Genomic DNA, 24,177 nt, shown 5'->3' with positions numbered 1-24,177 from the left:
AACCAGGTGAGGTGGAAGTTGCACATGTCACATATACAGATTGGTGAGACTTTAGTCACACGGCCATAATTAGCTATAAGAGAGTGGGACATACAGTCTGTGGTTAAGCAGCCATATGTAGAGGACAAAAGAATAGATTTTGAAAGACAACTTAGGAGTATGCCACAGTCTCCTAAGTGACCCTTGTGTATCCAGTCTCGCCTTGCTCTAACCCATTCTTACTACTGCTGCCAAAGTATTTTTAAAACTAATCTGATCGTGTAAGTTTCCATCTATTTCAGTGTCTCTAAATATGTTATAGCAGTACATCTTGACTGTAGGTCATCTGGATTGGGGGATGTTGGGGGAAAGTTTTTGTAAGTAGTCTAAGTTAATATGCATACTAAAATTGAAAATTGGATTTTAAAATGAGATTTTATATATATGGAGCATTTTTATTCCTGTATGTACAAGCTTTGGAGATTAACGAAACACAGGTATATGTTGAAGTATTCTTGAACTTATAGTAGTATGTAGACATCATTTCCATAAATGCTAAAAAATAGTTACTTTGGGAGATACACACACACACACACACACACACACACATATATATATATATATACATATATATATATTTTTTTTTTTTAACATAAAAAAGGGTCTTCATTCTTGAAAAGGTAAACTGCTTGCCTACAGGATAATAGACTTCTTATGATGGCATAAAATATCCTTCATGACCTAGCTCTAGACTTCAGTTATACATCATTTCTGTCCTTCTAAATATACCAGTAACTTCTGATTCCCCAAATACAGTATGCTCTTTGATGCTTCTGTGCCATTGCCCACCCCCCTTTGTTTTTATGTCATTTATTTTCTTTGTAGAGTTAAGTAACTTGTCTAGGGTCTTACTGCTAGTAAGCTAGGCAAGCCTGGGACTATAACAACCCCTCTCTGTGACCACAAGGCCTGTCATGCTTTTAGTCACTAGGTACTCTCATTTCCTCCCAGTAATTGTAAAGAATGTGATGATAACAATCCCTTGCTCCTGACCTGAACTGTTTGTTTTTTACTCTGGTATTTTAAGTGTTTTTTAATAGAAAAATCATTCTCACACCCTCAAATTTGTAGACGGAAAGTATGTATAAGTAGACGGTCCTGGGAGAGTTTCAAGATACTCTGGAATAAATCTAGATGGTGGTAGACCCAAAAGGATGATGGCTAAAAAGGCGATTGAAGAGGGTGTGTCGAAGCCATTCAGCCGCCTGGTAGGCTAGGGACTTGGGTTCTGTTGGGAGCCAGTACCCAACCCCCCCTCTGTTGATGCACTGCCTGCCGGGAGGCCCCTACCCCCAGCCTGCGGTGTCCCTGATGAAGGTGTGGACGGGGAGCTGCCGATTCTCCTTTGTGCTTTAAAATGGAAGAGAGGTGTGAGTCTTTAATGTAGAAAGACTAGAGTCAAAACAATACTGTACATCCCAGTTTCCTCAGATGTGCCCTTGAAAATGGATTTCATGATCCTCATAGCAACAGTAGCAGGAGCTATAGCCACACTGGCGGCTGCTGCTGTTGCAGCATTAATAGTAGTAACAGGCATAAATTCTTTTAAGAAGTTGACAAAGTGGAACAGTAAGAGGACTAAAAAGTCTGGTAAAAAATTCTATTTCAAGATGGCAACAAATAGGAAACAGGAAACACATGAAGAATTGGATGACAAGGAACAGGAAACATCCACAGAATTGAGCGAGAAGGAACAGGAAACATCCGAAGAATTGGATGAGAAGGAAAAGGAAACATCCACAGAATTGGGCGAGAAGGAACACGAAATTCAGGAGGACTTGAACGAGAACGAACCGGAAACACATGAAGAACTGAACCAGAAGGAACAGGACAGCCAAACTCCGTAAGTGCAAACTATAACTTAGTTAAATTTCAGACCGACATCAGATGCTGATCAAATAAAAGGGGCAGACAGCTGGACCACACTGCTACAGGGCAGAGGCTGGAGGCGCTGCCCAGGATTGCCAGGTGTCAGTGACACAGACACACGTAAGTAAGGTCACTTCCTGTAAAACTGGTTTTCAGAGGCAAGGGTTAGAGGAGGAGACTGCATCATTAGTGATGGGAAGGAAGTTACATGAAGGGAAAGTTGTCAGTATGCTTTCTTGACAGTTTGGTTTTGGGTACTGAAAGCCCTGGTAAGGATAAAAAAAACCTAAAATGTGTTCAGCCGGCTTTCACACAAGACGCTTTTGAAGCGAAACGGACACCTCCCTGGTGCGCTTTGGGGCGAGGCCCAGGCCAGGCGGTCAGCGCTGCGCCGCACAATGGGCGCCACCTCAGAGCTCGGCTAGGCGGTGGGCGGGCGGCAGAACCGAGGCCACACTGCAAGCACGCTGGCGGCGGCACATGGGCCCCTCGGGGCGGCAAGGACGCGGGGTGGGTGCTGCGGCTGCGGGCGGCCCCTGGGAGGAGGTCCCAGCCTGCGCGCCCGACTTCGGGCAGGCCTCGCAGCATCCAGCCGCCGTACCAGGCGTGGCCCCTGTTGCCAACAACAATCCAAGGGTGCCTCCAAAGCCGCTGGCGGAGCACCGGCCAGCCCCGCAGCCGCCTCCGCAGCGCGCCGCACTGCACCCAGCAACCGCGCGAGGGCGACTGAGCCAACGCCGTTTCCCCTCCTCCCTGGCCCTCCGCGCTCCCCCTTCCCCGCCCACCCGCAGCCGGCTCAGCCGCCTCCATTTTCCAGATCTTTCTCGAACTCGCAGCTCCTCGGGCAGCCGTTGCCCGAGCGCTGACGGAAGCAGCCGAAGCTGACACACGGAGCCGCCTCGGGCGCGGAGAGGCGGCTCGTGCGCCTCCCCGGCGGCCGTGCGCGCAGGCGCAGACTCGAGTAACTGCCGGTTGGAGGCGGTGGAACCGCAGTGGAGAGAGACCCTGGCTGCGGAGGCTGCGGCGCGGCGGTTTCCATCTCCTTCGCTGTTGCTCGACGTGCTGCCCCAGATTTAATACGTAGCGACTTCGGGTCACCTCCTCTTTGCTTCTCGTAGGAGTCGCATTCCCAGGAGAAACAGCCCAGAAGAGGACGCGGTCCCGGCACAGGAGGCTTCAGCACCAGCACCCCGACCTTTAGGCGGCGGGATGTCTGTGGTTGGCGTTGACCTCGGCTTTCTCAACTGCTACATCGCTGTAGCGAGGAGTGGCGGCATCGAGACCATCGCCAATGAGTACAGCGACAGATGTACCCCGTAAGTACCTTGTCTGGTGCTAACCCCACGCCTAAGAAACATTTTCTGCGACCCTTACGTTGATCCTGCCTGCTGGCTTCTTGGGATGCGCGCCGAACTCTTAAGATGACAGGTGCAGCCCACCAGCTGCAATTCCGAGAGCCGGCCGCGTCGGCGGGCCCAGGTGGGAGTCGGACTGCCTGCTCCACAAAGCTGCCTTTCCTTCAGGACCAGGGACTTATTCTGATAGTTTGCGCCATCTGTCCTTTCGGTACCCGCAACCCCTGCCTCATTCCCCACCGGCCCTGCTTTAGTTTCCGTAAAGGGGTTGGTGTGGGACCGCCTCGACGTCCCGAACATTGGAGAGAGATCTGTCGTTACTTCTAGTGGAGCTTTTGGGGGATTATCGGATGCGGGCGGGCTGCCCCCGCCAGCCGAGTAAAGAATTATGCATTCATTCCGCCCTTCCTCCTGTCCCCATATCTCTCTGCGTGACTGCTCTCGCAGAAAAGTAATAAATGAAAGCTTGGACTGCACACATCAGAAGACTAGTTGTAGATTCATCTGGCCCAGAAAGCCCCCCCCCCCCTTTTTTTTAAGAGAAGCGGTTGAGTTGTGCAGGGTTTTAATTTACCATAATGTCCTTGAGAATTCGAGATACTGGGACCGGTTTCCAGGAGCGTAAGTTAATGGTGCATTAATAGCGAGAAAATAAGGGACGGGAGTCTTGGACCTCTTTTATTGGTGATGTAAGCCCTTTAATAGAAAGTGGTGGAGTTAGAACCTATCAAAAGCGTATTTGTATAGAATGAATTGTTGGAGAGTCGGAGGCGGCTGTCCTGTATAAACATGACTGTGGAGTGATCCTATTATGAACATTCCATGAAAGACTTAAAAGGCACGGCATTATGTCATGGAAACATGTTCCCACATGTTCCATTGTTTTTCTGGTCTGGGAAGTTTGTTGGCAAAGAATGTAATTAAGACAGGGATGTGAAAAATCAGCTTCTTGCAGGCTCCTGTTACTAGTGTTTTTATGAGGAAGCCAATTGTCCATGTCTTACTTTTTATTGAAAGGTAACTAAACACATTAATTTGACTCTTTGGAATAGTCCAAAATATAATAGTTTAAATATAAGACAAATTTCAACCAAGATCACTGTTAAGCCTTTAAATGATTAAATTACTAAAATTCTATGAAAAATTTTAAAATACTTAAAGGTGATGTTGAAGAGTAGCTTACTTGATGCAGTCTGTACTTTGGTTTCTTTGAAAAAATATTCTAGAAAATTTTTATGTCACCTCTTTCAGATGTATGCATTATATTTCTATTGAAATTTTGGATCTTTATATTCTCCAATATGAGCATAGGTCAGTTAATCATCATAGTACTGTTAGAGCTCTTCTCCTTTTTAAAACCTTTTTAAAAGGTTTTTCTGCACATTGAGAGGCTGAACCATAATTGTGGACTATTTATGACTTCATCTCTACAAGATTTTGTTTTAAGCCACAACATATATGAGCTTCTGCCAGAAAAGGACCAGGAAATTCCACTCTCCTCTTTTAGCAGAGTATAGGTTAATGGGGGCAGCCTTTGGCTTTAGGGACTTAACCTATGGAGGAAAAATGAGAGATAGGATGGACGTTCCCTGATCCTGAAAGCTTTATCCTAAAAGATCAGAAACCAGAACTGTAACACAGATACTGCATTTCCAGCCTTCGAAATCTTACTCGTGAGTCCATGATTCTTTAAAGAGCCTGGCTAGACTTACAAAGAGTGTTCTTTAAAAATTAGGCTGCTCATTTGAGTCTTCTGGAGTTCTCTTTGTTCTTGTTCTTAGGCACATTGGCTAGCTCTATGCAGCTGAGATTTAATATGTTTCTGATTTGTGTGTAAGCGAACCACTGCTAATATCTAGATTGAATGAGCCTAACAAAGTAGAAATGTCCTAAGGTGGAATGATCACGTTCTTCGTTAGCTTGCATCAGCAACCCTGCCCTCCTTTCCCGGGCTGTGTACTGGAATTTACCTCAGGAATATATCTTTTATTGTTCCTGAACTAATAACTTCATTGTAGTCCAATGCTCTTACACTTATATTGAGTGAAAATATACCATTCCTGATCCCTGGATACTTACTTATTGAATGCCTATCTTGCAAAAAGCATTGTAACTATGAAAGGAACCGTAACTTTTATAATACACTACAGTATTTAATAATACATATAAACGTAGTTTTTCAAAAAATTGTTTTCCACATTCCAGTTGCTGACATCAAGACGATATAACACAGGTATTTCTAAGATGCAAATGCATTATAAAAGGATCCTGGAAGGAAATGTTCGATTAAATTAGTTTTCACCATCCATACATTTTCACATTTGTTTCATTCTTTAACATGCTTGATTTTTATGCTGCTCCTCCTCTACTAAAAGTGAGGTAGGACATTTAGAAGTTTTGCTTGTTTGTTTGGAGTTCTGTGGTAGTCTCTGAGAATCTCTGCCACTATGGTGGCAACATCAAATTGGATATTGTAAGCTGCCTTGTAAACACTCCTTTTTTGTTTGTTTTAGATATAAAATGGAATTTCTAAGTAGTAGTTGACTTAACCTCTAAAAGTATAATATAGATGGATTATATGGTACACATTTAGATAAACAGTTGAATATCCTTTCTTATAAAAACTTTTATATATGCCTAACGTGGTATAATGTGCCTTTTCCCTTGGTATTATTAAAGTTAGGTAAAAGTTTTGAGAAAGAATAGGTATTTATTTTGATTTTTCTAAAAATCCTTGGCAGATATTTATTTAGTGATTGTGTTCTAGAATCTTTTTGACAGAAAATTGAAGGAAGAAAGGTGTTTGAAGACCTTTAGCTATGTGAGAAAGATTTTCTTTGTATTGAAACTGGGTCTTTCCAAGCTACAACAGTAATATTTTAAACTTTAAATGTCTGCTAAACTTTAAATGTAACTAAAGAGATTAATAATGGTAACTGTTCAGCTTTATCTGTGAAATGATAATATGTGTGAAGCATATTTCAAAGAATCCAGCACTTAATAAGTGATAGCTGAATTAGTCTTACTTGGATCTAGTGTTCTAACAGAAGTTAGACTCTTGAGAATCAACCTAAGAATAAGATTTTCTGTGCATTCAAGTGATTGGTAGTCCAGTATTGAAAAATTAAAAGTAGTGTGTCCAAATAATGGAGTTAGAGAGAAAGATTATAAATAGGCTAAGAGATGGCAAATCCATATTTTCTCTGATGAATTTTAGGATGGAATGTCAACAATCCACATGGATTGTCATATTGGGTATGGAAATGTCTACGCTGGCAGAGACTATGTCGAAGAGTTATTTTGGGAGTTATTTCCAAGAGATGTGAAGATGTCACCTGAACTACTGACTCCTGCTATGTCCTTATTTTCCTGTTTTCAATAGATCATAATTAGAGAACAGTTACTCCGTTGTATCCTACATCTGTCTGTCCATCCCTTTTAACATTTCAGTTCTAATTATATATCATGGATATATCAGAGGTTCCTCAATCTCAACATGTCCAAAATAAAACTTGTGATGGTCCCTCCCCTAAACCTGTCCCTCTTAGAATGTTTTTCTGTGTCGTTGAGTGGCGTCACTGTCTATCCTCTTATGCAAACTGAAAACCTGCACATTATTCTTGACACGTACCTCTTCTATTATCTATTCTAGCGTATGATGTGAGCCACATACTTGATTTTAAATGTTCTAGTGGCTACATTAAAAAGATAAAGAGGTGAAATTATTTTTAATATATTTGATTTAACTCAGTATATCCAAAATCTTACTTCAACATGTAATCAATGTTTTTAAATTAATGAGATATTTTACATTCCTTTTTAAATATTAAATCTTCAAAGTCCAGAGCATGTTTTACACTTAAAATAAGTATATCTCAATTCAGACTAGCCAAATTTCATGTGCTTAGTAGCCACATGTATCTATCTGGTGGCTACTCTTTTTGATGGTGAAGATCTAGTTCATCACCAAGTCCTCCTAAATATCTCTTAATTCCTTCTCCTCCTGTGTCAGCTGCTACCATCCTGATATAGAGTACTTATAACTTCTAGCTCTCCTCCCATCAGTTCACATTGGAGTCAAACCTATCTCTACCAAACTCTTGCCTACTTCCATCTCATCTTCATGTACCCTTTAATCTCATCACTTCCTCTGGTAGGCCTGTCCTGATCCTCCTCTAGATTAATTCTGGCTATTTTCTGTTCTCACAGCACTATTTGTACCCTCTGTTGTAGCACCTAGTTTACTTTCATTTGTGTGAGTCTGTAGCACTGTACGTTCCAAACGAGCCAAAAACCATGTCTTTTCCCCTCATTGTTAAATTTCTAGTAACAGAGTACCAGTCATATAGTAGGTACTCAGTAAACATCTGTTAAATTGACTAAATGAACTTAACCTGCTTGATGTCCCTGAAAATCCTTTGTTCCCCAATATCACGATGTCTTGTTCAGTCCTTGAAAAGCAGTGTTGAGATCTTTCCTCTTCACTTTGTATTACATATAAGCATAGAGTGTTCTCTACATTATTCAAAAGCCTTTAATGAGTTCCCATTACCTACTGAAACAAATTTCAAATTTATAATCTGTCATTTGAGACCCTGTATAATATGGCCCTGATATTATCAAAATGTCCAGTGAAACTAGCCAAGTTATTCTTCCTGGTCTACGAATAAGCATTACCCTTAGGAGTCATGTTTCCATTCATTCAGTAAGTATTTTTACTGTGTACCAGATAATGATCTAAGCCAGTTCTATCGAGCAGAACTTTGTATTCTTTTGTATTTGTTCTGTTCTATGTATGTTCTGTTCTCTGTACACCTACTGGCCACATGTGACTGTTAAGTACTTGAAAGTTGGCTGTTGAGCCCTGGATATGTGACTAATGGTGAGGAACTGAATTTTTTGTTTTAGTTAATTTAAATTTTGCTAGCACGTGTGTATCTGGTGACTTCCATACTGGACAGTGCAGATGAATGCAGTGAGGCCTACATTGTCTACCCTCATGGCATTCACACCCCAGTGTGTTGATACAGTCAGTAAATAAATTGTATCAGATGGTGATACATTGTGGGGAAAAATAAAATTGGGTAAACAGTAGGAGATGTACGGGTTAGGAAGGAGCAGGAGTGTGGTTTACATAAGACAGTCAGAAAAGGTATCTCTGAGAAGCTGACATTTGAGCAGACATGAAAGAAGTGAGAGCACAGGTCATGTGGATATATTTAGACGCATTCCAGAAAGAGAGCCTGGCAGGTACAAAGGCCGTGAAGCGCAAGCGTGCTTTCCTGGTTCTAGAAGTAGCAAGACCAGTGTGCCTAGGTTGAAGTTTATAGGGTAGAGCAGCCAAGGACCAGACCCTGAAGGGCCTTGTTGGCTGCTGAAAGACTTAAGCTTTTACTTTGTGAAACAGGACACCACTGGAGGGTTTTCAGCCCAGGAGTTTCATGACCTTGGTCTTTAAGAGGATCAGTATGGCGGTTGTTATTGAGAATAGATGTATACCTACACACCAGGAATGTGCTTCTCAAAGCATTACGGATTAAAATGCTTCCACTTCTTTCAAGTCTTAATTCAGAAGTCACCCTTCTATTGGCTTTTCCTGAGCCTTAATATCTAGAAGTGATTATTCTGGTTTTTTGCTAGTTATCATTCATAATCCTATTCTATGTGTTGTTTTTTTCAATAGACTATAAACTCTCCAAAGACAGTGATTGTAGCTGGTATATACACAATGCCTGTAACTATTTGTTGATGGAATGAATAGTTACCTGTAATTATAACTAAAATCATGGAAATATTTTCTTGAATCATAACATGAAATGGTATTTTGATGATAGTGTTACTCTATACATGTTTTTATAAGCAGAATTAATATAAATGTAGTAATAAGAACAGCAATCATATTGTTCAAAGCATTTACCTATATTTAGTCATTCAATCTTCATACAAACCTGTGAGTAAGTGTTACCATCCCTATCTTCCAGATGGGAAAGTGAAGCAAAGAATGGTTAGGTACTATCTACGAGGTTATTTGGCTATTAAGTGGCAGAGCCAGGATTTCGATCGAGGCAGCCTGTTCTTACTGAATACCATAATTTTATTAGCAGGTCACAGGCTAACAGAATTTGAAAAGTAGGTTTGGAGACCGACATCGTTTTGCCACCTATTAGCACATTTAAAAAAATTACATCATTTATTCTGACCACTATTTCATTACTTATACATGTTTAAAAATATGTAAAATTCTGATATTTTGTAACCTATTTTTAAAATGATACATGATTATATTAATCCTTTTCATTTAGTTTTGTATACGGAGAAGCAGAATAATAGTACATTGAAATAAAAGTACCATGGGAACAAACTTTGTGGTTTTTCCCTATTTAGGGCCTGTATATCATTGGGATCAAGAACTCGAGCCATTGGAAATGCAGCTAAGAGCCAGGTAAATTGTTAATGTAGACGTTTTGATTTCTAGGAAGAATTAACTGAATCTTGGTAACTAAGCTCCTGTTTTCCGTAATTAAAAGTGAAGAAAGAGAATGGGGAAAATACGACATCCTAAATTTTTGTGTTTTACTAGGAGTGTTTTGGGTTGTAAAATACTTTTTGAATTTTCTTTTTTATTAAAAATCTTGTGAAGTTAGGATGTGCTGTCATATGACATCAGTTTTTCCCTGTGTGGTCACTTTCTATGAGGGGTTATCCTCCTAGATTATACACTTCAACAACAGGTGAGCAACGTCTTGGTAAAAGAAGGTGGGGAAAATGCAGGAACTACTTTCCAGAGTGACTCAATGTGCCTGCCACTACTTGACATGGAATCTGTATAAGTATTCATATTTCTAGGCTTCTGAAATGCTTGTGGTAGCACACTCATTTTTACTGTTCTGCTGTAGGTTCATTTTCCTTGGACGCTGTTTATTGCCCTGAACCAAAAGCCCTTAACAATTACTTTGGGCATTTTAATATATACTTAATGTCTTTTCTTCATTATAAAATAACTTTATTTAATGGGGCTTTTTCTTAATGACTTTGTAGGAGTAGTTGACTCATTTATCCAGGAGTTTTTGCTTACAATTTTTATCAAGGTTGTGTTATAATTGATCTGTATGAACATGTTTCTTATCTTCTATTTTCATATTGTACATAAACGAATGTTGAGTTTATGCCAAATGACCCCTTTACCAAAGTTTACATCTGATATTTTGGCTGATCTTCTAAGTGTATCATAGATAACAGAGTCTCTGAAGAAAGCAAACACTAAAGTTAATTCTCCTGAAGAGCTAAAGACAACATGGTAATTCAGCATCCTTGCGGTTTTCATCTCATAATTGAAGATTATGATCTGTTTGGCTTTTAAAGGTCACTACGAGGGCAACACCTGGATCTCAGTAATAGTCTATAGTTAGAACTACATGTTCTAGTTAAAGGAAAAATTACTTTGCCAAAATACAAGCCATTTACAAATTAAGATACTTTAATTTAGCACTACGCTACATGGAAGGAGTTTTAATCTACTAGTCTAGGAGCAATTCTTAGCAATAGAAGCAACATAATAAGTATGAGAAATTTGCACAAACAGATATTCAGAAGAAAAGAAAAATGGGACAATAAAAAACATTTTAAATAAAAGCACAGAAATGAAAGTGGAAAAAATTAAATCAAAGATACCAATTTACTGGAGCAAAAGTGTTGAGGAAAACCAAAGAGGAGTTGTGGATAGATTTTAAAGTTTTATTCTTTCTTTTTTGAAGACATTGATTTTGAGTCTAACATTCCTAGAATAGGAAGAGAATTGGGGGTGGGGGGGTGGCAATAGATAAGATACATACATTCTCTTTGTATAATTTTATTATTAATTGGAAACCATAAAACTGAATGATTGTGTGCAATTCTGAACTTGGATGTGTAGGTTAAAGGGACTTGGTGTTTCTCAAGTATTAGGGTCATGTTTATTTTGCATTTGTTAAGTAATAGATACATTAAAGTGTGTACTTCAACAGATAGTCACAAATGTAAGAAACACAATTCATGGCTTCAAAAAGCTTCACGGACGATCCTTTGACGACCCTATTGTGCAGACTGAAAGGATCAAGCTTCCCTATGAGCTGCAGAAGATGCCTAATGGAAGTGCAGGAGTTAAGGTAAGCTTTGTGTTCCCAGAGTGCACACATAGGATTAAATTAAAGAAACCAAATACAATAGTATCACCTACTTGTACTTAACTTTTTCCTCTGGAAATAGTACCTATATGGCAAGATACGGCCACTTTTTGTAGTAAGCTTTAGTGAGTGCAAAAAAATTCTAATGCAGATCATCTTAATCCAAACAGTAGTTTTATTATCAAGGAAAATTTATTATTGGGAGAACTTTTAGAGGTAAACCATTTTTAAGGAGTAAAGCCAGAGATGGCATTTATGATTTAGAAAGATAGGCCCATAAAGTGTGAATTGCCATAATGAGTTTTCTCTAATTTAGAATATTCTTACAACATACTAGAAGTAGTAAAGCAAACTCTTCTTCCAAGTAAGAGATGGATTCTGGATTTTTAATTCTACATCCTAAGATGGAAAGTTATAGATTAGTTAATAAAAATATGTTTTCTGTTTTTTGGGGTTTTTTTTTTCCAAAAACTAGCAGAAAAGCCTCAAAACACATAGTTACCATATGACTCAGCAGTTACACTCCTAGGTATATACACAGATTTGAACCATATGTGCACACACAAACTTGTACACAGATGTTCATGGTAGCCTTATTTATAATAGCCCAAAAGGAGAAGCGACCTAGGTATCCATCAACTGATGAGGGGATAAACAAAATGTGGGAAACTTATGCAATGGAATATTATTTGAAAAAAAGTGAAATACTGATACGTACTACAACATGGATGAACCTTAAAAACATGCTAAAGAAGCCCAATACAAAAGACCACATATGGTAGGATTCCACTTATATGGATGTCCATAATCAGGCAAATAGTAGATAGTAAAAATAGTACATAGTACAAAGTAGGTAAGTGGTTGCTAGGGATTGGGGGAATGGGGAGTCACTGCTAATGGGCACGTGATTTTTCAGGGTAATGAAAATGTACTACAATTAGTGGTGAACTGTACTGTACACCACAAGGATGAACTTTGTTATGTGAATTATGTCTCAAAACTATTTTAATAACTTATTTTAAACTTAACATACATGTTTTAAGGCTATGCACATATTTCCATTTTTAGAAGAGGGTTCTGACTACAGAATGGATGATGAATTTTAAGAAGACGACATGAGGCTGTTAAAATAATGCAAAGAGGACACCATGAGAGGTTATGATGAGACAAATTATGAAGCCATAGTTTAGGTGAAATTTGTGGGTCAAGGGTTGCTGACTAGGAAGCTAGATGGGTATGACAGCAAATAGAAGAGGTAAAGGATAATATTCACATATCCTTGAGATATGATAAGCTCTGGTTAATGACCATGGGAAGCACTTTTATTCTAAACTACATAAATTCTTTTGCTATTAATCTTTAAAAATTAAAAATCATGCTTTGTAAGTAAGTTTGAGAATAACTGGATAAAAATATTTTAAAGAAAGTCAAACCTAATTTTTGAGTGATGTAATTTTTATGCAGTTGTAGTGGTTGCATGTAAAAGGTTTTGAAAACATCATTCAGTCCTGTGTTAGAACTAAGTTTCCTCATCTTTTAAAGATTGAAAATCTTTGGAATTTGACTTCTTAAGCATTTTATCCATTTTTTGACATTGTTTTGTATATACTTTGATGCATATTTCATCTAACTTGATAATCTTATACAAAAGAATATTGTATTGTGCCTCCTGTAATCAGACTGACACTATGGTATTTGATTCATTTTCCCTTATTTTAGTGTGTTTGACATTTTCCCACTTTTATTAATTTCATATAAGGCTTTTTCCTCAGTTAGATATAGTCATTATATGGGTTCTAAGGTAACTTTGTACTGCTTATTAATTTTGTAATTGTCACTATAAAAGGGTTTGATTACTTGAGTAATCACAGGTCCTCCAGTATTCTTTGGTCAAGAAGCATTGTAAAGTTTCCTTTTATGTGCTTAAAAAAATAATTTATAAATTTCATATACACATCTCTAAAATTTAATTCATAATTATCCCCAGAAAGCTTGGGGTAATATATACTTTTTCAAATAAGGACATTGTTTTTCCCCTTAATGCTCTCATTTCCTTTCCCCAAAACTGTATGCCTAAATCTTTCATTTTAAAACCAGGGAAAGTTCTAACTTTCAAAAGGAAGATTATTTTATCTTTTTCTTCTTTATTGTTAGCTAGGAAATAGAATGATAAAAATTGCTTTTGTGGGTGGTGGGGGTCTGGAGCAGGTGAAGACACTTTTGAAAATAATTTGGTCATGATACTATGTGTTAGGCACTGCAACTTCAGAAATGAGAGGTTGTGATAGTAGAATACTCTTTTTGAAATATAACTTCCTTGAGCAAGGACTTCGCCTTTTTCACTGTTGTATGTCCATCATGTATGGAGTAGACGTTCACAATATTTGATGAGTCAATAAATATCTCAACTTTTGGTTTTAGGTGCGGTACCTAGATGAAGAGAGACCTTTTGCAATTGAGCAAGTTACTGGAATGCTGTTGGCCAAGCTTAAAGAGACTTCAGAAAATGCTTTGAAGAAACCAGTGGCTGACTGTGTGATTTCAGTAAGCTTTACTTCAGTAATGAATATTCTTGAATCGTGTTTTCCAATGTAAAGTAGTCTCTTATCTCCAGAGGTTACGTTACAAGACTCTCAGTGGATGCATAAAGCCACGGATAGTAACAAACCCTACATACACTATGTTTTTTCCTATACATATGTACCTTTTCACTTAAAGCACTTTGCGGCAGCTTTTTGGCATATCCAAATCACCAGCATCGCTACTCTTGCACTACTTTGGGGCCATTATTAAGTAGAATAAGGGGGTACTTCAACATAAGCACTGTGATACCACGATAGTCGGTTTTATAACCGAGTTGTTACTGAGTGGTTGATGGGCTGGTAAGGTATATGAGTAGAACGGGGATACTCTGGACAAAGGGATGAGTCACATCCCAGGCAGGACCTAGTGGTATGGTGCAAGATTTCATCACACTACTCAGAACACACAATTTAAAACTTATGAATTGTTTATTTCTGGAATTTTCAATTTACAATCTTCAGACCTCAGTTGACCACGGGAACTGAAACCATGGAAAGTGAAGCCATGAATAAGTATTGTATTAAGTATTGTTCTTCTCTTCTCTTTCTGCCCTTATCCACTAAATAACCTAAACCTATTTTTACTTTTACATTAAAAAGAGATTATTTTATTTGGTAAAATTCAGGATTGAGTTTCAATTGTTATAATCAGTGAATCTTAAAAACTAATGTATGTGATTAGTTAGTGACTGCTGTAATTGCCAGTTATCCTTAAGCATCTTTTCAGGTAGCACTTAACCACCTCTAAGGACTTAAAATTTTATGGCGAAGGTTGAAAGTCCCGGTTGGGACTTTGAGATTGTGTAGATTATATATCAGAAAGAAAAGATCTTTTTTTTAAATGATAAATGGTAAATTGGATATATTTGACATGTATACTTTCAGAAGTTTTGAAATATGCATGCACCCACAGAACCATCATCACTATCAATAATTAACACATCCATCACCCTCAAAATTCCCTTGTGCCTTTAATAAAAATTGTTTGTGTATGAGATGTACAACATGATGCTTTAATATACATATACATAGTGAAATGATTACTGCAGTCAAGCTAACATCTCCTCATATAATTACTTTCTTTGTTTTGTTTTTGTGATGAGAGCCCCTGAGATCTACTTTGTAGAAAATCAGGATACAATACAGTAGTACTAACTATAGATGCCATGCTGTACATTAGATTTCTAAAACGTATTCGTCCTGTTTAACTGAAACTTTATACCCTTTGGCCAACATGTCTACATTTCCTTAACTCATTGCCCCTGGTAACCACCATTCTACTCTCTGCTTCTATGAATTCAGATTCCACATATGGGTGAGATCATGCAGTATTTTTCAGAAAGAAATTTCTTTAAGGATTCTTAACAAAGCATTTAATAATTTACCTTATCTCTTGAGATCCCATTATATATTGATAACTAGTTTTTAAGTTATATTGTAACCTAAATTTGAATATATTTCTAATACTATCAAACTTGAGAACCTAAGTTCAAGAGTCTTATGTCATCAGAAAAATAGAATCAGATTAAGTCTTAAGTGAATTTAGTAATTGTGGTTTTTTTTTCATAGATACTTGGAATTCTTTAAATGAGAGAAAAATACTAGAGCTTAATATTTTGTTTTCCAGCCGCTTAGTAATAGGGCATAATAGTAGTTTACCATTGGCCAGGCGCTGCTATAGGCATTTAATATATATTGACCCACTTAATCCTCAGAATGACTCTAGGAGGTAGGATATTATTAACCCCAGTTTTACAGATGAAAAGACTGAGGCACAGAGAAGTTAAATGACTTGCCCAAAATCAATACAGCTAATAAGTGGTCAAGCCAGAAATCAAACCCAGACAGTTCATTCCCAGGTCTGTGCTCATAACTCTTCCATCATACTGCACTTGAAAGTATATGTCAAAATGGTGCAGATTTTAAAACCCATCTTAAATTCAGATCCACCCCTCTTTATTTAGCTGTACTTGATTTTACTTTCATGTCAGAAATTAGTGCCAGAACAGAGAATTAAGAACTTCTTGGCCATTATTAACTTTGTAGGTTAATAACTTTGCAGTAACACAATGTGAGCTGTACAAGGGGAAGTTTTCTCGCTGTGTTATGCACTGCTATATTCCTAGCAGCCAGGAAGATACCTGATACATAAGTGCGCAATGAATATTAAATGAATCCTACATATAATTTAGATTTTTTCAGAAGGATAATACCAAAATCAAGGTAAACAAGCCTTTTCCTGTGTTTAATATCTGTTAACTGAAATTTCAAAATTCAAAAAGCAATAAAATTGGAGGAGACTACTTAAAACTTAAAATTGGAAGAATCCTAAGTCATTTTGTACATCGATATACTTAATTAGATTTTGAGAAATCTGTTTGCTGACCAAATCAAAGTGCTTCTTAGTTTGATAGAATGAAGTATAGGTACATCGTAATTATAAGTTTAAGCCTGAATTTATTTTTTAATAGAAATATATTTAATGTTTTTTTGGTGATCTTAACAGAAATACATATTCATAAGTCCCCTGCAGTCGAGTTCCCCTGTCCCTTTGAAATATGACCATTGTAAACATTTGCAATTATATTCTTCTGGTAGCATATACATACTCAAAAAGAAAATCATGTTATACATGCATTTTTAATGTACTAACAAAACTATTCCATGACAGTTCAGATTTGCCTGATTCTTTCTAATAGCTACACAGGATTCCATTATATATGGATATACCATAGTATATTTAACCAATTTCATTTTAACAGACTGTTTGGTTTTTAACTTTTCATCATTAAAGATGAACAAAAGTATTTTTTCATAGGCCAGACCAACACAAGAAGGATTTAAAGTAATATATTTTGGAAATCCTGCAATATTACTCCATCTTATTAATTGCTTTAAATTTGTGTTTGTACTTTAGGTCATTATTTTATAGGTCAACATTTTATGGTATAGAATTGCCAAACTTAAAAAATAAACTAGTATATGTTCTCATTTATTTAATTAGAATACCATTGTTTTCCTTAAGCTGTACACAAATTTTAGTGCAATTTCACCTTTTTCAGTTGATGAAATGTTTAAGTAAAATCTATTACATTATATTAATATACTTAATTATTGCTTTTAAATACCAGATTCCTAGCTTTTTCACTGATGCTGAGAGAAGATCTGTGATGGCCGCAGCCCAGGTTGCAGGTTTAAATTGTTTAAGATTGATGAATGAAACTACTGCAGGTGAGCACTGTGCAGTTTGAAATCACCGTCAGAAAAATCCTGTTATATTTTTTTCTGACTAGTACAAAGCATCTATATAATAGAGTTATAAATGGGTAAAGAAAAAATAAAATTAAAAACATTAATTCAGCAAATTATGAAAAGTTACTTTGAAATCAGTAAATTGTATTGCTCTACTGTGTTTTAAAGTGTGTGGTAGCTAAGTGATTTACCTGTTTTCCATGTAATTTCTATGCTGAAATTAACCTAATTTGTTGTTCTTAACACAGTTGCATTAGCATATGGGATTTATAAACAGGATCTTCCCCCACTAGATGAGAAACCAAGAAATGTAATATTTATTGATATGGGACATTCTGCCTACCAAGTCTCAATTTGTGCTTTTAACAAAGGAAAACTTAAAGTAAGTAAATAATGACTTGCAATACTTAACTTTAATGGTAAAGAGCATATAAGACTATACAGAGAACCTTAATGACTGGGTTTAAATCCTGGCTCTGCCACATAAAAACTGTGAGCAAATTACTTCACCTCCCTAAAACTCAGATTTGTCACCTGAGGATAATATCAATAACTATTTCAACGAATTTTTGAGGGCAAAATGAGTTAATGTGTGTAAAATGCTTGGAATGCCACATAGTAGATACTAGAATACGCATTAACTATATGTATTATTGTTGAGGAGTTAAGTCAACTATCAGGGAGCATAAATAAATGACATATTGATCCATGAATATACTTAGAAACATTTTCTATTATAAAATGAATCCAGTTTTTAGAAACCTTCCTATCAAGAAGTCCTAATCAAAATTTTCTACAATATGGCATTACTTCTGTGTGCTTATCTTCTTATAGTCTATATTTGGTTTTAGATTCATTTGTACGTTGATTATCTTACCCAGATTTACACACTCTCTCTCTCCATTATGCACATGTGCAGAATTTACATAGAAGATGAAATGCTTTGGGTTATCCAACACCTTTAGAGCTTTTTGTCTTATAGTTTATATTACTATAATTACATCCTTATAATCAGAAAATTAAAGGAAAATGACTAATGCTGATTATAGGGTAGTTTTCTATAAATTAAGTAGACCTTGGTATTTAGTTTTGAGTTTTAACTTAATTAAAAAACATTTTCCTTCCTTTTTAGTAGATACCCTGTACCCTGTTTCCCCGAAAATGAGACCTAGCGGGACCATCGGTTCTAATGCGTCTTTTGGAGCAAAAATTAATATAAGACCCAGTCTTATGGGTCTTATACTAATTTTTGCTCCAAAAGACGCATTAGAGCCGATGGTCCGGCTAGGTCTCATTTTCGGGGAAACATGGTACCTTAGAGTAGATCATAGACCCCTTTGAAAGTCTGATAAAAGCTATGGCCTTTTCTCCAGAAGGATGCACATTCACACTTGTCACATACCAACACAATTTTGCATTTAATTTTGAGTAATACTGGACATTATGAAAAGTCTATCCATGGGTTTTCGTGCTAGTCTGTGGGATGACATACCAGTGAGATTACGCTCACATACTACTGTCATGTTTACCACTGTTCCACCACCCAACCTTGTGAAACAAAGCTGACGACCCACACAAACAGTAGCATTCTGTTTTTCCAGTGGTCACTATTGTAAGTAGCCATTTGTACTTTCTACCCTGGGGAGAGAGACTAGGTGTCTTCTGTGTTTTCAAGAGCTCTAGTGTTGAAGTTTTGTGACTTGTCTATTCCTCTCCTACCCGACTACAGGCTGGGGCTTATTGCTCAGCAGGCTTACTATATTAAATTTTTGTCTCTCTTCACTGTTATTTATTTTTTTGGTCTCGTATTCTTTTGTTTCAGTATTTTGTTAATAATTGAAGGCCTAATTCTTGACCTATAAGTGATCAATTACAGTATTTTAGATTTAATCCTTAGATAAGCTTTTCTTAGCTGCTTTGTCTTTGGTTATGTGCTTAGGACCGTTTCTTTGTTTTCCTAAACTTAGTTTTTGGCCTTCTTGTTCAGTGCTGTTGTAGAACCAGAGGATGTGAAATGATGAAGTGTTAGTTGTTGTAACTCAGTGATTTCAAATTACGTTTAAATTATGATATGTGGGTCTGTAATCTAAAGCAGATAATTCAGAGTGGATAAATATATTGGCTAAATATAAATGATAATTAATGTAAGTGATTCCAAATTTTGCACCCCTGTGGTTTTTGACAAGGTTTTTTGGCTTTGATTTTAATTTTAAAAGGATTTTGTTATTGTTATTTTGAAAGCATCTATATTGATGAAAATTCAGTTCTGGTTTTTCAATTAAACAGGTCTTGGCTACCACCTTTGATCCATATTTGGGTGGCAGGAACTTTGATGAGGCTTTAGTAGACTACTTCTGTGAAGAATTCAAGACCAAATATAAGATAAATGTGAAAGAAAACTCTCGGGCCTTGTTGCGTTTATATCAGGAATGTGAAAAACTAAAGAAGCTAATGAGTGCAAATGCATCAGATCTTCCACTGAACATTGAGTGTTTCATGAATGACCTTGATGTTTCTAGTAAAATGAACAGGTACTATGTATGTTTTTAGTTGGAAAAGTGTTTGCTTATTTTATAATATTTAGATTCTGTTATTTTAGAAGACATACTCATTTTTTAGATCTCAAAATAGTGAATTTTTTTTTTCCCCCACAGGGCTCAATTTGAACAATTATGTGCTTCCCTCTTAGCCAGGGTTGAACCACCTTTAAAAGCAGTAATGGAACAAGCTAGTAAGTGGAAATTACTAGGCTAACCATCAAAACTGTCATGTTGTTACTCTCTTAAATGGAGTAGGAAATGGTAAAAGCAGTAAAAACTTCATGTGTTTTTAAAGATTTGTATTTTTTATTTTAGAGATTATAACTCATTCTTAATTCGTAAGAGTAGGGCACTAGAAATCTGGGTTTATGAAAACTCCTGGTCCATTTTATGGTTTATATCTTAAAACTAACGCTGGTTATGTTTGGAGGTGTTTTTATGTAGGTATATAGAAGATTCTAAGATGAAAGTACAGTAGAAATGGGGACATAATTGTTTCTTGTTAAGGTTTTAGTAATCAATTAAAAACATCCTATGGGGATTTGTGAGATGGAAGTTAGAAAACTGAAGGACTCTGAAGAGTCCCTTTAAAGCTCATGAGGTGCTTTTCTTATTGTCACTCTGTCATCTTATTGTCGTCACTCCATGTGCAGTGCCTGACCCATATATAATTAATATTTATTAAATTTTGCCTTTTTCCAAAATTTGTTTTTATGTTGTTTCCACTTATTCTTGTTTGAACAAATTAAAAATGTACTTTTTTAAAAAAGTACTTTCCGAAGTCTACTTTTCACATTTTGTAAAGACTGTCTTATTTTTCACAAATAAATATATTCTCCTTTCTAGACGTACAACGTGAAGACATAAGTAGTATAGAAATTGTAGGGGGAGCAACGCGAATTCCTGCAGTGAAGGAACAAATCACTAAATTCTTTCTTAAAGACATAAGTACCACATTAAATGCTGATGAAGCTGTTGCAAGAGGATGTGCATTACAGGTATGATTATTAGTCTTTTTTTTTTTTTTTTAAGAATGTGTTTTGCCAGAAATGTGGTAAACCTAAAGGGAATTTTAATATTATCTGTTCTGACCACTTGTCAGTAGGCTAAAGTAAATTGAAATTGTTCCTGAAAAGTAGGTCTTGTGTCTTTCCCACTTACATTTTTAAACTGTCATAATATGTCTCTAATTGTACTTAAAGAACACTTATTTTATGAATTCTCGTAATAATTTACATTTAAATTCTTTTCTGAGATTTAAAAGTATTTTGTATTAAATTTTTATAAGGTCCCAGAATGAGTACTCTGACACTTTTAAATTTTAGCTAGTTACTTTAAATGTAATTTTTATAATGTAACAATTTTATTACAAGAACTTTATTTAAGCAGTTTAATCGAGAGTAACCTAGGGTATGTTTTGTGTTTGTTAATTTAAACATGGTGTACATCTTATTTGCAGTGTGCAATTCTCTCACCAGCATTTAAAGTGCGTGAATTTTCCATAACAGACATTGTTCCCTATTCAATCACATTAAGATGGAAGACCTCTTTTGAAGATGGAACTGGGTAAGTGACTTTTAAAGTCTTGGTTAGAGCCTGTCATAAATAACCAATTGGACATACTTTTGTGAATGAAAGGAATTTACACTTCTTAAAATTCCCAAACACATTTAAATAAAACGTTATGAAGAAGAATATACAAATGATATATAATCTATAAATCATGAAAACATTTTTAATTAACATTTTATTATAAAAGTGAAATCTTATTTTCAAAAAAAAATCGTAGGATAGGTATTTAACAACCTGTATTTTCCATATCCTATCTCCTCCTTTGCCCATTTTACAGAGGTAACCATTGTTAACAGCTAAGTGTGTATCTGTCTATCCAGTCACTTAGAAGAAATACCTAAGAATAAAAGCACAGCCTTTTTAATGCATACATCGATCATCTGTATACTCCCAGTGCAACTTGCTTTTTTAAATATGATATATATTGCCTTTCCATGCCAACAGACAGTAACTTTTTTCAACAGTTGTTTATGCCATAATTCATTTAACCAATACACTTGAAAGTCACATTTTTCCTGTGTTGAGCAGTGCTATTGGGAACATCCTTGTACACGTTTCCCTGTTTAGTTGTGTTTGGTGTATCTGTAAGATAACTGTAGGAGTAAATTGAGCCAAAGAGTATGAACATTTATTTTAACTAATACTGCCAAACTATCAGTTTATATTCCTGTTAACATTGTGTTAGATTATCTGTTGTAGCTCATTTTCTCCTATACTTTTAACAGTCTAACAGTAAAAATACAGTACTTTGTTGCTAAATTTTTATTTCTAATTATTGCAAGCTACAGTCTTTTTATACTTGTATTGACATTTACATTTTTATTTCCATGAATTGCCCAGAATTTAAATACCTTGCTTTCCTACCAAAATAAAAATTTGTGTTTCAAATACTATATTTGACTATTTTTCAGAAGCTTGTATAATAAAATAAAGCTGTATTTAATTTTTGAAGTTGCTTTTAAATCTTTTGTTCTGTGTACTATACATCCACACTAAGAAATTGAAATTTTGCACAGATTTCAAAAATACGGATTATCAATCTCATCTGAACGTTTTGCAGAACATTTAAATCACATGTGTTAATATCAGTTTCGAGGCCAGAAATATTCTTTAAAACTATTTTCATTTAAAGGTGTAAGTGATTCAGGAAAACAATTGTAAGGAAACGTATTGGGAATTAAATTGAACAGTAAATATATCCTTGTGAAGGAAATGGTGGTAGGTTCTTGAATAGTAGGATAGAGGGAAAAATCCATTAATGTGAAATTTTCAAACCTTACATAATTAATAGGATGATGCTGTAGTATTAAAGCAATAAGTTTATAAACAATAGTTATAAATCATTTCTGTTACCTTATTTAAGTAATAGGAATTACTTTGTAGGTTTTAAAATTCACTGTGATGGAAAGAAGATACTGTTAAGGATGTTACTAATATTAACTGAAAAAAAAATGGAATATGGAGTTTAGATCAAAGTGTCAGTGTAAATTTATAAGGTTGACAGCTGTACTGTGGTTACTGTTTCCCCCAAAATAAGACCTAGCCAGACAGTCAGCTCTAATGCGTCTTTTGGAGTAAAAATTAATGTAAGACCGGGTCTTACATTATAGTATATTATGTCAGACACAGTCTTATTTAAGTCCCGATCTTATATTATAGTTAAATAAGAATGGGTCTTATATTAATTTTTGCTCCAAAAGACGCATTAGAGCTGATTGTCCAGCTAGGTCTTATTTTCGGGGAAACACTTTAGAGAATATCTCTATTAGAAAATACACATTGAAGTAGTTAGGAGTAAAGAGCTATAAATTGATGTAGCACCCTCAATTAATTCAGAAAAAAATATACACATGCACCGATAATGTGTGTTCACTCAAATGATAAAATAAATGGGAGTGAAATGTTCACAGTAGCAAATCTAGGTAGAAGTTATATACGGGTGTTCTTTGTCCTTTTTGCACCTTTCTGTAAGTTTGAAATTATTTCCAAAGAAAAGTTCTTTTTAAAAAGAAGTAGAATAAAAATGGTTACAAATGACATGTATTTTGGGAACTAATGAATATGATTTGGACTTCATATGTGAACAAAAAAGTAATTCCTATGTATCGGCCTTAAGATATAACTATTTTCGGGTAATTTTTTTCTTTTTAGTAGGATAGAATTGTCTATTACTATGACAGACAGTCTAAAAACTTGGAACCATAAGCCTATGAAAATGCAGGTTTATATCAAAAACAAATTCTTTTTTTTACATTTATCCATAGCGTTCTTTGTAATTGCTGCTTATGGATTAAAAATGAGACGGATTCTGAAACCAGCTTCATGAGCAACTTCTGTTTGTTTTTAACTGAGTGTTTTCCCATTCTATTTTAGGGAATGTGAAGTATTCTGTAAGAACCATCCTGCCCCATTCTCAAAAGTCATTACTTTCCACAAAAAGGAACCATTTGAATTAGAAGCATTTTATACTAATTTACATGACGTGCCTTATCCTGATCCAAGAATTGGTGAGAGAACTCAAAAAAATTTTATATAATAAGTGAAACAAATAAGTTGATATTTAAGCTAACACTGGATTTTTTTAAACAATGATATTTTTACCTTTTTCTAAACATGCACGATTTAGTGCTCAGAGGTTATTTCTGGAATAACAGCAGGTTTGAGTATTTGTAATTCATTTTGACAACTGTATTTAAAATACTTTGTAATTGGCCTGAAAGGTTTGGGTGAGGGTTATTTGTTAATGGGAAAACTCATTAATCAGTAAACTGTAGTTGTGCTGCCAGACTATGTATTCTTGTTTGAA

The 24,177-nt window shown here is 35.9% G+C and overlaps 1 protein-coding gene across 1 annotated transcript in view; it reads left to right on the top strand.

The window, feature by feature from the left end:
- The first annotated feature begins 1,757 nt into the window (after window positions 1-1,757).
- The window catches only part of HSPA4L (heat shock protein family A (Hsp70) member 4 like), a 42,827-nt gene continuing 20,407 nt past the window's right edge, over window positions 1,758-24,177 (top strand). The window contains exons 1-12 of the mRNA XM_019749023.2: window positions 1,758-1,882; window positions 3,027-3,224; window positions 9,648-9,705; window positions 11,267-11,407; window positions 13,847-13,969; window positions 17,139-17,238; window positions 17,508-17,641; window positions 19,546-19,790; window positions 19,914-19,990; window positions 20,646-20,797; window positions 21,259-21,365; window positions 23,745-23,878. Of these exons, the coding sequence (XP_019604582.1) occupies window positions 3,118-3,224; window positions 9,648-9,705; window positions 11,267-11,407; window positions 13,847-13,969; window positions 17,139-17,238; window positions 17,508-17,641; window positions 19,546-19,790; window positions 19,914-19,990; window positions 20,646-20,797; window positions 21,259-21,365; window positions 23,745-23,878 (1,378 nt within the window). The 5' untranslated portion in view covers window positions 1,758-1,882; window positions 3,027-3,117. The remainder of the gene's footprint in view (window positions 1,883-3,026; window positions 3,225-9,647; window positions 9,706-11,266; window positions 11,408-13,846; window positions 13,970-17,138; window positions 17,239-17,507; window positions 17,642-19,545; window positions 19,791-19,913; window positions 19,991-20,645; window positions 20,798-21,258; window positions 21,366-23,744; window positions 23,879-24,177) is intronic.

Source organism: Rhinolophus sinicus, linkage group LG07, assembly GCF_036562045.2.
Source record: "Rhinolophus sinicus isolate RSC01 linkage group LG07, ASM3656204v1, whole genome shotgun sequence".
NCBI lineage: Eukaryota > Metazoa > Chordata > Mammalia > Chiroptera > Rhinolophidae > Rhinolophus > Rhinolophus sinicus.
The sequence above is the reverse complement of the archived record's forward strand: the minus strand, read 5'-3'. Positions and strand labels throughout refer to the sequence as shown.